The sequence below is a fragment of the Cryptotermes secundus genome, unplaced genomic scaffold, assembly GCF_002891405.2.
Source record: "Cryptotermes secundus unplaced genomic scaffold, Csec_1.0 scaffold505, whole genome shotgun sequence".
Classification (NCBI taxonomy): Eukaryota; Metazoa; Arthropoda; class Insecta; order Blattodea; family Kalotermitidae; genus Cryptotermes; species Cryptotermes secundus.
Window position 1 is genome coordinate 295,524 of NW_019740659.1, and position 17,368 is coordinate 312,891.

Below are 17,368 nucleotides of genomic sequence, written 5' to 3' on the forward strand. Positions count from 1 at the left end.
TACCTATCGTATAGGAGGCTGGCTGAGCCCCAGAACCGGTCTAAGCGACTTGGAGAAGAAAAAACTCTTGCCGGGACTCAAGACTCCCAATTCTTTGACGTCCAGCCCGTAGCCAGTCCCTGTACCGACCGTGCTATCCCGACTCAAACCCTTGCTTATTGTTTATAGACCTCATGAACGTAAAAGCAAAGTTTTCAAGGCACCATGCCGTTAAGATATATATATTTTTTTTTCCTTGGCACTACAGCCCCAGTGGGCCTAGGCCTACCTACATGAACTTCTCCGTTCACTTCGGTTTTTCTCGATCTTACACATTCGGTAGGACTCCTTGGGCGGGTGATCAGCTCGTCGCAAGGCCTCTACCTGTACACAAACACAGAAAAACGCACACACACACAAACTAAACATCCATGCCCTGAGTGGGATTCGAACCCACGATCCCGGTTTCCAAGCGAGCGAAGACAGTGCATGCCTTAGACCGCTCGGCTACCGTGACCGGCCGTTAAGATATATGTATGAATGTAAATATCGTTCACGTATTCTCAACGTCGGCGGTTGATGGGGGTGAGTGGACAGCTTTACGTCCCGGCCGCATTACTTATAGCGAAAGATAGAGAGAGCAAGCGAGCTCTGCTTGCTGCGTACATCGTGCTGGTTGCATGCTTGGATTACCTACTTTTCGACACCGAACATGGAGGCAGTATATTCCTTCGAAACGTCAATAAACTTGCACCTAACTAATGCTGTCACATACCAGAAGAGAGTACAGGTATTGCTCAACTTAGTAGAGGGTGAAATAGCATCAATAGAACACAATTGTCCCTTCTCCCCTGGCATTCCTCCTCAACAAACAAACAAACAAACAAAAAAACAATAGTCCATTCGCCCCCCCCCCTCTTACTATTTGTCAGCAAGCAGTTCGCATTAAAGTGAGTGCTATTAATTAAAACCGGTCTGAATTAGCTGATCGCATTAAAATGAAATAGCATTATATAACAAGGAATACCTGTATTCTTTATAATCACAGCTGTGAGAACGTGTAATTAAAATCATGGCTTCCGTTTCTCATCTTTCTCGTAAATAGATAAGGCACCAACTTCTTAGGAACCCGTTGAGCACAGAGCCGAGTCCTGTGGGATCCTGCAGATTACCCATATTCTCATTCCCATCGGAAGCGTGGGGTATAAATGAAGGAACAAATACCCACACACAGGCTTCGTAAACGTGGGAGCTAACTGCGCGGTGTTCAGTAATGCTATGGGTCAGGGTTTCACAACTTGCTACTGAACAGTACTCGCTTTGGGGGCGTGACGTCACGCAGTCTGCTACATTAACATTGTTAGCAGCCGCTTGTCCGGCTTATTTCACAATGAAGATAGAGACAACAGGACTTCCCTCCGAGACGTAGGTAGGTGTGATGTAGACCTGCGACATTTTCAGCGTAGTTGGTTGAGGCACTAAACTACAAGCCGAAAGATCGCGTGTTCGATCCCCGATGATGTCATTGTGATTTTTCAATTTACCTAATCCTTCCAGCCGCACTATGTCGACGCAGCCTCTAACAAAAATGAGTACCAGGAATATTCTTGGGGGTAAAAGGCGGCCGGCGGGTAAGGCTGACATCACCGACATCTGTGAGCCGATTATCTAGAAAATGTGGGAGCCTCGACGTCTCATAACCCTATCAGCTTCCACGGCCTGTTACAGGGATAGCTTTACCTTTATTCTATATTCTGAAAAATCTGTTCTTCATCATGGGGAATCCTGGAATTTGCAATGAAATATTCTTTTTTATGTTTCCAGATCTCGCTTTCCCCATCGGAACTAAACTGTTCACGGTTCGATGCTCGCGTATGGAACGATAGCTCGGAGTTACTTTATCAGCAACATGGACACTACAATTAGTTGTCATGCACAGAGAAAGTTGATTTAAAGCAATTTAATAAAAGGGGAACTCCACAGAGAAATTGCCTGTCCCATTATGATACGTCATTCTGGCTTGGTGATCAGGATAAACGAAAGCAAATGACACTGCGCAATGACACAATGGCTACCAAACATGATTTTATCACTTAACAAGAAACATTTTTTTCATAATAAATTTAAACTGTCGTGAAGTAACGTGACGCATCAGTAAGGCAAAATTATTCTACCCTCGGATTAATTTCCCAGCAATGTTTTTATGAAGAGAGGATGCCATCTGGCAGGCTGGTGCAGCGGGAAGTGATCTGTTCGAATCTCGGCTAGGATATCGGCTATCATATTTGAGGTTTCTGTGGTCTTCCCCAGTCCTTCCAGCCAAGTCCCGGGTTAGTGTAGGCCATGGCCACTTCCTTCTAAATCCTTTCCAATTCATTATTCACCACTCATCCTATCATTCTATAGTATACACGTATTATCTGAGATGCTGACAGCGTCACAAAATTATCCATACGAAATTGTCACCAAAAGTGTTACAATTCTGCAATGTCCTCGCTGTGCTCTGTGCAAAGTAGAGGTGATTAGTAAATAATGGACAGGGAAATCTATGGAAGGAAGTGGATATGACGTAATTTGTCCTAACTTGAAGTACTGTCCCAACATCCGTCTCAAGGAATTCAAAGGGACCACTAAGGATTTAAGGCAGGATAGCCGGTCTGAGGGCCGAGAACGGAACTGGGGTCCTTCCGAATACGAATCGGGGGGCGCTCACCCCTGACGACGGCAGCGATTATAGACGTTTCAGTGAGACATTCCCCGATAATAATCCATAAAAATTTCTCTGTATTACACCTCCTGGACTTCTTTCAAGGCATGTATTGGGACTACATATCTTGCCCAGCAAAGGCCTCTATTATAAGCAAGAGACATCTTGTCCGGTTTCGTGAAAACGTGGCGAAGGATCGTGCAGTTACCATGACAACAAGTCAGAAAATATTCGCATAGCCTAACAGTTCCGGGGAGTTGTATTTTTAATTATCTCGGAAACCGAAAAACGTACGACAACGTGCAGTTTCTCTGAAACTTTCATTCTAAAATGTTTTTAGCTCCGATGTATATATGAAGTTGCATTTAAACACGCGCGTAGGTGTCGATACCTACCTACGGAGGTGTCTATATAACACATATACAAAATATTTATTATTTATATTTGATTTTAATATGAATTGGAATTGGTCGGAAAGTTTAAGTAAAACTCCTCCCTGCACACATACTCCCACGAACAAAAAGGGAACAAATCTCTTCAGCACTTCTCGGGCTGTTACGTATGAACAAAACAAACATGATGAAGCTAATCGGGGCTTTTTGTAACATTTTTGCCCCCAACTAGACACGATCCTGAGTCAGTTCCATCCACCTCCCATCCTCACAACCTCTTTCCCTAAGATCCATCTTATTAATTAACTAACTCTCATGTAACAGAACCCGAAGGTTCAACGCCTCTAATACCAAAGCCTGCCACTGGTCACGCCCCTGAGCCAGTTCCATCCAGCTCCCATCCTCATAACTGTTTCTCTAAGATCCATCTTACAAATTAACTAACTCTCTGGTAACAGAACCCGAAGGTTCAACGCCTCTAATACCAAAGCCCACCACTGGACACTATCCTGAGCCAGTTGCATCCACTCCCATCGTCACAACTGTTTCCCACCTTACTTATTCTGTATAGGTTTTTGACAGTATTCTGTTATTAACGATAAATTATGTTGGATATTTCCATTTTCTTAACTAATGTAACATTATAAGACGTTTCAGAAGTGAAATGTGCTTCTATCCTCAGGTATAAAAATGGGAAAGATGTTATTCAGTTGGGCCTCTTAGGCAAAGCTAGTCTCCGAAACGTCGTATAATATTAAATTTAACTAAGACAACTGACAGTTTCCAACATAATTTTATTTTATATTTTTTTTTACTAACTGACAAATCAATTCAACATTGTCATTGAATATGATCCTGAATTGAATTGAATTGAATTTATTTACATTCTATAAATCCTAAGCAGGTTAGTACCTTTGGATACAGAACAAGTCAAAATGTTACATACATAAGTACAGGCAATTTTAGCTTAAAAATTAATATAACTTAATTTTACATCATTCTCTATTTACATTGAAGTATTCATCTAAAGAGTAGAAGGAATGAGCATGTAGATAATTCTTTAACTCTGATTTAAACTTTTTAGTATCATTGCCCAAGTTTTTAATACTTTGTGGCAGATTGTTGAACACTTTTATGCCAGTAAAGTAGACTCCTTTTTGAAATACTGATAAAGTTGATGAGGGTAGGTGGAAGTTGTATTTTTGTCTAGTATTCATGTTATAGACATGAGCCAGCTCCATCCACCTCCCATCCTTACAGTCTACATTCTTCTTAATAAAAATAGGGCAGTGCATTTCATGAAATAATTGAGCTCACACAGGTAGAGCCATGGCGCTATGTATCGGACTCGAAGGAGAGAATGTAGAAAGCTCTGTTGATGGCAAATAACAAGTGAAACGAAAATTAGCTTGTCGTATTTTAGCAGCTGACAAGATAATAACAGTGACAGCACAGAACTATCGATGCAGTCACCAGAAACACAATGCAAAATACAAAAAAAAATATTATGAAACCAGTCACATGGATATCACACAAAGAACATGGCCAAAGAATGAAAGGATGTGAACATAATTATATCTCACATTGTGATCTTTCTGAATAGAAAATAGAATTAACGACCAAATAGTTTTGTGTTGTCTGCATGTAATTTCTTTTTCATATATTTTTGTTGTATGTAGCTATTACCATTTTGGTTATATGACAGTCCATATAAAATTGCTTGTAACTGGAGAACGGAATTTATTTTGTGCAATTCAAAGAGAACATCATGATGCTTTCTACATGGGCCAGTTTACTGGTATGCTTAACGGTTGTAAGTTGGAAAATTTATAATAATATCTAGAATAGATTTTGTTTTTAATAATTATATCTGAAAATTAATAATATGAATATATAATAAAGTGTACTGTAGCAGACTTGTTCAATGTTTTAACAAAATATTAACCACTTCTTACATCCTTATTAGTTAATGGTCTTAAATCTTTACTTGTAAGTCCTTATCTCATGTATCCTATATTTATATTTAAATATGCTAAATTGCAACAATGTTATCTGGAATACATTTTGATTCAGTCTTTCTGCAAATCAGTGCATTCAATTTCACATTGTCAGGCTGCCGCTTTCTGCACTGTGATAGTATATAGCCTTTAGGTGTTTACCAGTGCTTTGGACAAACATACTGCCTACATCTTCACATGTTCATGGGGGCAACAAGTTTCTGCCAAACACTGGCATCTATATGTCAGACTACATGGTGTTATAAAAAATAAAAAACACAATCAAAATTTTTTATCGTGAGATCTGAGGTTCCTATGGTGGTGAGTATTAGAACTATAGTCTTCTGTTATGTGATACCATATAGTCTGATAGGTAAAGGTAAAGCTATCCCTGTAACAGGCTGTAAAGACCCATAGGGTTGTGAGACGCTGAGGGTCCCACATTATCTACGTTTTTTTTAATTCGCTTAGTGGGGGGTGGAGTCCAACTGGGTCCACTTAGCATGGTGGCCACTGATTGGCCTATTGTAGCCTACCCCGGTGATTATGACAATGGAGAATTTGGTGGAATGAAGATTGGCTGGGGAAACCGAAGTACTTGGATAAAACCCACCCCAACGCCACTTTGTCCACCACAAATCCCACTCGACCAAACCCGGGATCGTACCCGGACCGCCGCGGTGGGAAGCCAGTGACTAACCGCTTGAACTATGGTGCTGCCTACATTATCTATTTAATCAGCGGTGAAGTTGTCAGCCTTATGTGCTGGACATCCTTTACCCCCAGGAAGTTTCCTGGTACTCGTTTCTGTTATAGGCTGAGTCAACCCTGGGCCATAGTATGGCTGGAAAGATTAGGTAAAATAAAAAAAAAGACAATAACCTCATCGGGATTCGAACCCACGGCCTTCCGGCTTGTAACATAGTGTCTCGATCAACTATGTTACCACATAGTTCTACAGCTTTTCTTCAAAGCACATAAATAAACCGTGTAGGTAAAATTCAGAGTCTTTTAACGTTGAAGCAGATGCTGTATCTAATAACCACCTCTACTTTAAAGAATTAATGTGTCAGCAATCACATGATAAGTGCACATAAGATCTTACTCTTCTTCCGAGATACCCATCAAAGATACAAAAACAAAACTAATTAGACAAATATGTGTATTGATTGGTCAGTCGTAACTAATCTGTTTTAATGCAGGTTGCAGCTGTTGAGGACACTGTCCGTGAATCAGATGTACAACATGTTGTGTCTCACCTACGAAGCCTCATGCCCCTATATGAAACAGCACCAGAGCGGTTCAGGAGACAGGTACAGAGTGAAAATGAGACAACTGAAAACCAACCACCACTACCACCACCGCCACCATCACACATGCATTTTAAAGTCAACAAGGTAAGATAGAATAGGTCTGAAATAGCAGTGAATATTGTGACATGTAGACCGTTTCTAGGAAATGAACTGGCAGACATTGATTGTGAGCTCTTATAATCGATTTTGAATAAGAGTGATTGTAAAAGAAAGTGTTAATAAATCCTATCATCCAAACAAGAACCCGTTACTATTAGTCACGCAGCCCTGAATACATGACAGTATTAAGATTAATGTCTTTTGGGATGTGATGCTGTGTTTATAGGTAGACAGGTATCAACATTCTGGAAATCCTGGTGATTCCATCTTCAGTTTCACTCTTTCCTTCTTTAGATGGAGCATAATTACTTAACTTATATTCCAGTTCTTCACAGCAATGAATATTAGTAAAGATTACTGTCCTCCATGATGTTATGCTTCATAATCTGCTACACAGTTACAGCTATCTGATGGAACCTGCTACCTCCATCATCAAGGTTGATGGATCTTCTATTGTGAAAATTGGCACAGCAGATATGAAACTGCATAGTACCACATTCTAGAAAACATTATCTAATGATGCTTCTCATTTTTCAGTTTTTTACATTCTCAATTAGCTTCTCTTTATATGTAACCAACCCTTGGGATATGATCCTTCTCAAGAAGCTAACACTTGCCAACCAAGTCAAAACATTCCCAGCATTTCAAAGGTTCATTACTGTGTTCAGAGAAGTTCCTCACTGGTTCCCATCCAGAACCAAATGAATTCACTCCACATGTCTAATCATTTTTCTATATTACCCATTTTACATTACCTTACCATCTAAGTCTATATTTTCCATGTGATTATTATTTCCTTTTGGTAAACCTACAGGAACTTTCTATGCATATATCCTCAGTCCCATTGGTACCATATGTCCCACCCATGGAAGCATCCATAATTTGGTAATCCTAAAAATATTTTTTTAAGTATGAATTATGTAGCTACTCACTATGAAATTTTCTCTATCCTCATTACTTCTTCCATGTTTCATTCAAACATTTTCCTCAGCAATTTGTTTTCATATCAACAATCATTGTTCTTTATCCAGAATGTGAGAGAAAGTTCTGCACATATACAAAAGAGTGAATAGAATTACAGTGCAATATGATCCATTACTCTCCAAGAATCAACTAACTTAATCTCCTAATTATGGTGTGACTCAACATTTGCTGTTTCTCTTTTGTCGGTCAGTGCTGCAAGAAAATGCCAAAAATCATGAACATGAAAACAGTGAGAGAATGTTTCAAAAGCATCAGACCAGCACAACCACCAGGAGGTCCAGGTGGACCTCCTCCACCACCAGGAGGCCCTCCTCCTCCACCGCCAGCTACAGACATGCCTGAAGATGAGGAATCTGTTGATAATGGTTCAACAGATGTTGAAGCAGTGGAAGATGCTGATGGACAAAATGCAGCAACCTCAGAACAACTACGGCACATACCAGGCGGTAAATCCTGTAAAGGTATGTCCTTACCTATAACTGCAATTGATACTCGTAGACTTCATAGAGACAGCTGACTTACTGTCATAGCCTGGTTATAAAGATGAACACTGATTTTAAAATTAGGTTGTGTTCCTTTTTACTGAATGCTTTGGTAGAGTGGATTCCACTTCTGATTTTTATTCAGAAGGTCCAGATTTAAAATCTTGGTCCAGAGACTGATTACTTGACTGAAATTTTTGTGGTTTTCTTCAGTTCTCCAAAAAATGTCAGAACTGTATCTCAGATATGACCATGACCATTTCTTTCAATATCCTTTCCACTTAATTAACCATTTGGCGGCCTCCATAGTCTAGGGGTAATGTTCCTACCTCATGACTCAAGGCACGCAGGTTCAAACCTGGCGGAGGTCGTGGAATTTTTAAGGGCGGAAAAATTCAGGGAACAAGTCCTCCGGGAGGGACTTTAAGTCGTGGGTCCCGTGTCATAGATTTACGGCACGTAAAAGAACCTCATGTCTCTAGGAGACCTCTGAGCTAAATTTGGCCAAAAAGTTTCCCGCCCAAAGTAGTTTCCAATGCCTCCGGTAGATGGGGGAAGTATTAGGTACCACTGCCAGAGGAGGGGGGACCTCTCTGACAGAAAGGGACTAACTATTGGATACCACTGCCAGTAGAAGGTTGGAACCTCGCTGGCAGAAAGGGGCTGATAGTAAGCACCAGTACCAGTAGGGTATGGAGACAGTAGAAATTAAAAAGGGGACGCACAATGGACCAATAACTGGTCTAAGTGCATGGGGAAACCCACCCCCTCAATACTGAATACTGAATACTGAATAATTAACCATTTACAGTATACAGTCTGAGTTACTAATAACATTGTTAATTAAACAACAAATGAGTGAAATTTATAATATGTGAAACAAAGGAACAAACTCACTCAAATTTTGGCACAGATGAAAGTCACACTGTCACCGCTGAGGCCATTCCTTGTGGGATTCTTATCACAGAGAACTAGATCCAATCAAGATCTGATTTAATTAGATGAAGTACTGTAAAACACCTTCTTATGGTTCTCTTGGGCAGCAGTGTATTAGAATACTAAACCAGGGAAATCTTTAAAGGAGCAAATTTTAATCCTGAAATAATTGAAACTGAACATCAAATGACAGAAAATATTAAATCTAGAACATCGGGTGGTGAGTCCATTTTAAAAGTAGTATAACCTTCATGCCTATTGCTGGTTAGATGTCACTGCCATAAATTAGGATATTGAAGTTTACGTTTAGTGTTGTCCCAAATAATTCTGACAATAGATTACTACACTTTGAATTAATGTCTACTGTTCACACAATCCCACAGAATGTTGACTTGTGTGACTACTGCAATGAACCTTCAGGTTCCATAAATATAGAAGATTTCTTAAGCAGCTTTGTGGCTGTTAGTTTCCCAAGGACTCTGTTCCATGGAGTCAGCAGTTAGCTATTCTAGACTGTCTCAGGACAGAGACCAACGGTAACCTATTTTGAAAACAGTAATGAACGTTCAAGTTCCTTAAAAATTTGGAAATTTCTAGAATAGCTGATTCAGTGTTAGCTTCTTCAGGAAATCTCTGTTCCATGGAATTTGTTCTTTATTTTCTAACAGTCCTAATTTGTGTCGTTTCCTGAAAGTAGGGGACATTTCATATTTATTCTTATCCTCATTTCATCATAAACTGTTTTATGACAATCACTTTATTCACCCTAACCTATATTTCAGGTGGCAGGCATCCTGGAGCTCACAGAAACATCATGGCAGTAAGTGTTTTTTAATATAAGTGAATATATTTCTAGGATTTTGAAGAATATCTTCACTCAGAATAGTTGGCATCATCTGAGATTCAAACCAAGTACCTGCACAAAAAAGTAAAATGTTTTACCCCTGAAACCGTGAGGGTCAACTGAAGCAGTACATGAATGGTGACACATGAGGTTTTCACTGCAGTGACTATGAAGATTACTATCTTCTGAAATGTGACCCCATGTTGAAAATTAAAGGGGATGAGAAAGGAATATCTGAGAAGGAGATAAGAGTACAAAAGGTTTCAAACCTTCCTGTTATGTTTGTAATGGGTGTTACACTAGTTATTACATAATCTATGAACCATCCAACATTCAGAGAATCTCCACAGTATTTATTTGTACCTTAAACTTAGATTTAACATTCCTTAATACCAAAATATAGATAAACATTCTTATTCATCTCTGTTACAGTGTGCCACGCAGTGTGCCTTTGAAAAGGAGAGTCTGGTGAGTAGCCCCCTACACACCACTTTTAAGACACACACACACACACTTTTCAGACGTCAACATCAAACTTCATAAATTTTCAGACGAAAATGCTACTTAAAATGTCACAGAGAGATCTTAGTATATCAGATTTGAGGTTGTCATGGTTGTGAACATTTAAACTGATTTGACACAACCTAGTTTAAAAGATAGGTACAAATGTTTCAGAGGAACACACTGCCTTCATCAAAGCAAAAGTACCTGAAGATAGAGGCAGCAGGCTCCTCCAAAAGACTGGTACTTGTATCGAACTACATGGCATCTTAAGACCTTAGCATACAGAGCTGTTTCAGTATCCTAAAGTGAAGGGGACCGAAACTGGATGACAAGTCATACTAAATGTTAAGTGATTGCAACGATATATATTGGTAGAGTCAGAAACAGGATAGAGGAAGCTGCATTAAGAGCTTTGTAACTTATTCTGTATACCAAATATTATTAGGGTGGTGAAATCCAGGAGCATGTAGCATACATGGGGAAAGGTGAAGAACAATTTTTGGTCTGAAAAACTGAATAAAGTAAGCCACTTAACAGGCTGCGCCATAGCTCAAGCAGTTAGTCACTGGCTTCCCACCATGGCGGCCCGGGTTCGATCCTGGGTCTGGTCAAGTGGGATTTGTGGACAAAGTGGCACTGTGGCGGATTTTCTCAGAGTACTTCGGTTTCCCCTGCCAATCTTCATTTCACCAAATTCTCCATCATCATAATCACCCAGGGCAGGTACAATAGGCCAATCAGTGGCCACTGTACCAAGTGGACCCAGTTGGACTCCTCCCCCCATTAAGTGAATTTAAGAAAAAAAAAAGCCACTTAACAAGGATATCTTGACAAGCTGAGTGTCAAATTTAAATTGTCAAGAACCACTTCATTATAAAGTTGGTTGGTTAATGTGGCATAACAATAACATTTTCAGAGGTGTTTATATAGTGGCAATCAGTTCTTTGTTTCCTTGTTAAGGCTTCACTGTCATACCTGAAAAAATTACATGATGAGGAGCCTCATGATATTAACTAAGTAACTAATCAACCAGCCAACGAATCAACCAATCTGTGGGTTCCATGATAGATGGGGCATTTATTGATTAGTAGAGTAAATATTGGCTTCTCAAGGACTATGCTCCTTGCAGTAACTTGAATTGGTTATGGTAATTTAAAAGAAAAATGACAATACAACCAGAATATTTATCATGCATAAGGGAAATCAGAAATGCATGAAGAAATCTGGTCCAAGAATCTGAAGGCAAGAGACGACACTTGAGGATAATATTAAAATGGCTCTTAACAGAAACAAAGTGTGAAGAGGGTTTGTGAATCATAAGGATATTCTCCAATGGTAAGCTTTTGTGAACACTCTTCAACGAATTCATGTAATTTCTTTAACAGATGAGTAACTATACAAATATTACATTGGACACCATGCATCAACTTAAGTACATTTATAATACACAACATTTTGGAAGCTGGATCTGCTGCCATCACTGTATGTTAGGTGGCTCTAAAGGATCCTTCTCGGCTGGGCCCATTACAAGCTGCGAAACTTTCCAAGGTGAACCCTACATTGTGGGGTTCTTTAAGCACAATACTTCTAAACTTGAAATCCCTTTCTCCTTCATACAAGACAGCAATATAAAGTTGTCACTGTCCATAATTAAACACTATACCATAGAAATGAGTTGAATCAAGGTATAGCTCCACATATTCTAAACCTCAGTAACAGGTGAAGGTAAGTGGCCTGCTTCATACATCAAACATTTTGCTTTAGAAAGAACTCCTGTCACCCAATGGAGGCTGTGTAGGCTCCAGATGTAGTCTTGATGCAATGTTACAGAGACAAATCTCTGTACTGGTTAGGAATTGAACCCTAGTTATCCAATCATAGCATAGTCACCATACTCATCAGTGTCTGGAAACAATAATTTCTGCTTTCTCTTTTAACAGATACAAGATGGCACAGTAGATCAAGAGGCCTTTGCAGCATATGTAGATAAGTACGTAGAAGAGAAAAATGCTTTCACCTGGAAGGATGCTCTAGATGCAGCCCTCCAAAACTGCTCTGCTTCTGTCCGTAAGTATCCCTATGATTAAAATCACAAGCAACAAGATTACTCTCTTCTGATGTGACACATGTAGTCTGGTATGTACCAGATGCCATCTACAGGCTGATTTTGAAAATGAGAGAGCATGTTCTTCCCAAACAGTGGCATCCTCCCACAAGACTGTAACCTTGTTATCATACTGGCAGTTTCATACCCAGATCTTATTCGAAAGACTCGACTGAAAAGGTATTCAAAGTGGAAGAAAGGTTCATATGCCACTCATATGCGAATAAAAAAAGTAATGTGAATTTTGTTTCAGCTGCATCTGTTAACCAACAGCAAAACTGCACATCTGGTGCAATGGAGATGCTGCACTGTATGGACAGACAGATATTTGTGGTGAGTGACTGCATAAAACTGAAAACCTGTTTCTGGTAGAGAATGAGAACTCATGGCGATGTGCACAAATACATTTCAATACTTAAGGATGAACTGTTTCAAAAAGTGCTGCTATATGGTTGTGATGAAATCAATATACCATGCTGTCCAGTTCATTCAGCCACAGCAGTGTAATCTAAAAATATTTATTCTTGCTGTAATTCTTTCAGTTATAGTTTGTTGTTTATATAGTATGCGATAGTATGGACCGGATTAATTTGGCTTCGGATAGGCATCAGTGAACATGATGACAAAATGTTGGATTTCATAAAATGTTGGGAAATTCTTGAGTAGCTCAGAAACTCAAGAAGTGCTCAGCTTCATGGAATTAGTTATAGTTTGTTGTCTATAACATTCTTTTTTGATAGTCTGTTTGATCAAGACATCACAAATTACTGCGCTTTCTCAGAATATAACCAGGAGATATCCCACAGGATCTTATGTAATGTTTTCAGAAAAGACAGCAGATGAACACAGGCAGGGACATAGCCATTGTTCTTCCTGCTATGGACAGTACAATCCTCTTTGATTTCCCCACCTCCTGTCAGACAAACTACAGTGCAGGCACTAGTCACCAGTTCCTGAAAACAGATTCAGACACAAAGACCCTTGACTAGATGCCTGAGGGGAGACTCTGGGACAGCAGGGTTCCTCTTGTTTGCTGTCAATACTTTCTTTCTATGCACTGAATGCCAGTACTCTTCCTAAATGAAAATTTGCTTACTAGAAATTTATGTTTTAATACTGATCCCCTGTTCAGTCCCATTCTCAGCCTCAAGAGATTTTTCTGAGATCCAGTATATTATTACTAGCATGCCACTGCAGAAAAACCTGCAGTGTCGTTTCAGAAATTATTTTTGTTTGTGGTGGTTACTTATTAATATCTCTATACACATCACCTTCATAACAAAATTCCTGCTGGGCAGGCTGTAAAAATGAAACTAGAGTAATGTACTAAAATGGTTTGTCTTTGGAATTTCACAAGCATGAAACTGTAATATGTTACCTATAAGTATTCAAGCACAAAACTAAGTTATCTTAAAATAAATAAAAATTAAAGTATATGACTGCATAACCTCATTATGATGGTGACTACAAGTTCAGTGGCATACTCATGGGGGGTCACTTTTTTTTTTAATTCACATAGTGGGGGTGGAGTCCAACTGGGTCCACTTGGCACGGCAGCCACTGATTGGCCTATTTGTAGCCTGCCCTGGGTGATTATGATGACGGAGAATTTTGTGGAATGAAGATTGGCAGGTGAAACCAAAGTACTTGGAGAAAACACGCCCCAGCACCACTTTGTCCACCTCAAATCCCACTTGAACAGACCCAGGATCGAACCCGGGCCGCAACAGTGGGAAGCCAGCGAGTAACTGCTTGAGCCATGGTGCGGCCACATGAGAGTCACTTACTGGACTCTACCATAAGTCAGGTGAACTGAGTCCACATTTCACATATTTTTCTAAAATAAAATTTAATATTATCCTCCCTTCTATAACCTAGTTTTACAACTGGTCTCTTTCTCTTCAGATTTTCAAACAAATTTAGTGTTCATGTTTTCTGTCTTCCATTGGTGTTACATGCACTGTCCATCACATCCTTCAATTGATCATTCCAAAACAATAAGATAATAAAACTGAATGAATTCTTTTTCAGAACTGTCCAGAATCCAACTGGAAAAGCAGTAAGTACAATATTAACAGCACTCTCAACACTATACACTACTGTCAACATCTTTCTATGCATGTCACACAACCAAAACACCTTTTAAAAACAGTTTATATTGGATACTAGCTGTGCCCGGCCACGTCTTGCTGTGGCTCAGTCTGCCCATTCTTCCCCAGTTTGATTTGAAATTACTCGACGCATTGCTTCCGCTCTTCGAGTATGACGACCTAAGCTTGTTCTTGGAAAACGAAAAGAAAAACAATGAAAAATAAACTATACTTACGAAATAACTTCCACACATGTCTCGGATTCAGTGAATACGTTATTGAATGCTCACTTTTACACCAGCGAGCACAATTATTATCACGTCCAGTATCACCCAAAATTTCTTCGGAGCTGGACTACTATAACGCGGTTTCGGACACAGTAGAGGGCACTTTTGCCGAGGGTTCCATTTCACGTGTTCTGTGCTCATTGCCGCAGAAATGCATTATTTCTGCTGTTTCAACAGTTCGTTGCCATGGTTATTCCAAGGCAACAATGTGCTGTTTCAACAGTTCATTGTGACGGTTATTCCAAGGCAACGACCTGCTGTTTCAACAGTTCGTTGCCACGGTTCGTCCAAGGCAACGACCCGCTGTTTCAACAGTTTGTTGCCACAGATATCCCTAGGCAACGACCCGCTGTTTCAACAGTTCGTTGCCACGGTTATTCCTAGGCAATGATCTGTTGGTATTCGACGTACAACACATTACAGTATATTAATATTGAATACAATTAATACTTTTACCTGTTTTTACCTGTCACGGGTGAGACATCTACATAATAGGCATATAAAAACACGCGCGTGTTCAAATGCAACATCGTGTCAAAATTTCGAAGCAATTGGTGAAGAACTTTTGGAGATCTTCGAGGAGAGCCAAACCAACAGTTACATTTTTATTTATATAGATATAAAACTTTATGAAAATGTTTCCTAGATTATCTCTTTCTATACATATAAATAACAATTCTGTGTAAGATGTCATAATGCAATTTTGGGTTACCATACCAACAGACTGTCAAGCATTAACACACTGCATGAACATAAGTTATGTTGTAGTTCATGAATGAAGAAGCAGTCTTTTGTGTCAGTGTATCATGTCTGTGAGTACTGATAATATGCTTATGTGGATATGAGGTTTAGTCTTAACCGGTTACTATTTAAAATTAACTCACAAAGTTTGCATTCATTAGATTACTGAAAGTGGGCTAGCAGGTGCAGACAAGCAATGTGTGTGTTAAAAGTATGCGTACATCTATAATAATATTGTTTTGACACCCACAGATGATGAAAAGTGTGAAGCCTGCCGTGCAGCACAAGAAAACTGTGGGTACAAAAGGGGACCCCATAAAAGGGTTTAACCACAATCAGAAAATCAAACAGAAGTATAGGATTAAGGAAAGTCAACGTTGAGTGCACAACATTACAAGATGGATACTGTTTAATTACTGTGTTTTTATCTTAAACGGAATTGCAAAATAAAATTTATTAAGAATTATATTGAGTGTTCCTGAGGAAAGAAGCAAGTGGCCCGTTAAATTAACATGTATCATACGCTTTTAAACTCATCTTCACCATACAAAGAAAACAGTACATGCATTTCAAAATGAGTATTTAAAAATTACTAATTGTAATAATTAAATAACATAAAATTATACAAAATTGACCCTGATGTTCATTACAACTTTCACTAGGCATTAATCATTTGAAATAAAAAATTCAGTTCCTATCTCAGAGGAATCACACTGTGTCTCCAATACCAATACTAACATCTGATGCTGTTTAGAGAAATAATTAATGGTTACTGTGAAAAATTGTATAAAGCACACAAATACACTTTGTTAGGGCAAAATACTAAGCTCTCAGATCTTCAAGTTACAATAATCACTTGGCTTTAAAGAATTAAAGGGAATACTGACATGACACACCTACCAAAACTTCCAAAATGTATCACAAAATCGCACCATCATTTATGTAGATTATATCATCATTTAACTTCTGTTCTTCCTTCTTCATGTCTTTTTAATTTAAATACATTACACATCTGTTACTCTCTGCTTGCTCAGGTTTCAAATCCTTTATCACCTTTTATTCTGTGAATATCACAATATAACAATCACAAATATAAAATTACCAAGTTTACCAAAAATTTTCCTTATGTGACTATACAAAGTGGTGTATCACTACAGTTTAAAGTAACACTGTATGAATGTATAAGGGGTGGGCATTCTCAGCCCTTGCACCATGACCTACAGTGGTGAGCTACCATGCAAAGTGGTCTATGATGAATATGTGAAGCAATTAGCACATAAGTATGAAAACAAGGTAACAACATAACTTACTGATGTACAAATTGCCTTGCAAATCTGATCACACAGACTTCAAATTGCTGTGTTACTATTACATCACCCTGTACATTCAAGTACCTCAGTTTTGGAAATTGGTATGCCACTTCCAGGTTTAAACATTTTAATAAGTTCAGCTCTCAGGTTTACAATATAAACTGTCACTGTTTAAAAATATTTTTTCAATTAAAAAAAAGAGACAGGATAGAACTAAAGAAAGATCTACAGTAATTTAAGTTCCCAGAAGCAATTTGGTGTAAATTCAGAGCCCCATATCTTCCAACTTCAGGTTACTTAAACCAAATAAAATTCTCCAGTGCTGAAGGGTTAAAACAATTCAGTAAATCCAAGTTATTTGCTTTTTAATTTCTGAATAATAATTTGTATATTAAATGCATTTACAGACAACTTCCAACCTCTGATAATAGACAGTGACACTATTATGAGAGTAGGTATTGTTATTTTACACTTGAAAACCTCTTCATTAAATCATATCCACTTTTCTATGTCCACTTGGACATAAGGTTTATTGCAGAGCTTTTCATGCTTTCATATTAGAAATAATTATTTTGAATTAATTTTACTTTTCACAACCA

At 38.7% G+C, this 17,368-nt stretch overlaps 1 protein-coding gene across 1 annotated transcript; it reads left to right on the top strand.

Annotated features, from left to right (window-relative positions):
• Positions 1-4,766: 4,766 nt before the first annotated feature.
• On the top strand, positions 4,767-16,968 carry LOC111872468. The gene is made up of 9 exons (XM_023866419.2): positions 4,767-4,891; positions 6,278-6,472; positions 7,662-7,932; positions 9,672-9,709; positions 10,166-10,201; positions 12,178-12,304; positions 12,595-12,674; positions 14,373-14,400; positions 15,712-16,968. Exons 1-9 carry the CDS (start codon positions 4,847-4,849, stop codon positions 15,786-15,788), a joined length of 897 nt encoding a protein of 298 aa, XP_023722187.1. The 5' UTR covers positions 4,767-4,846; the 3' UTR covers positions 15,789-16,968.
• Positions 16,969-17,368: the final 400 nt, after the last annotated feature.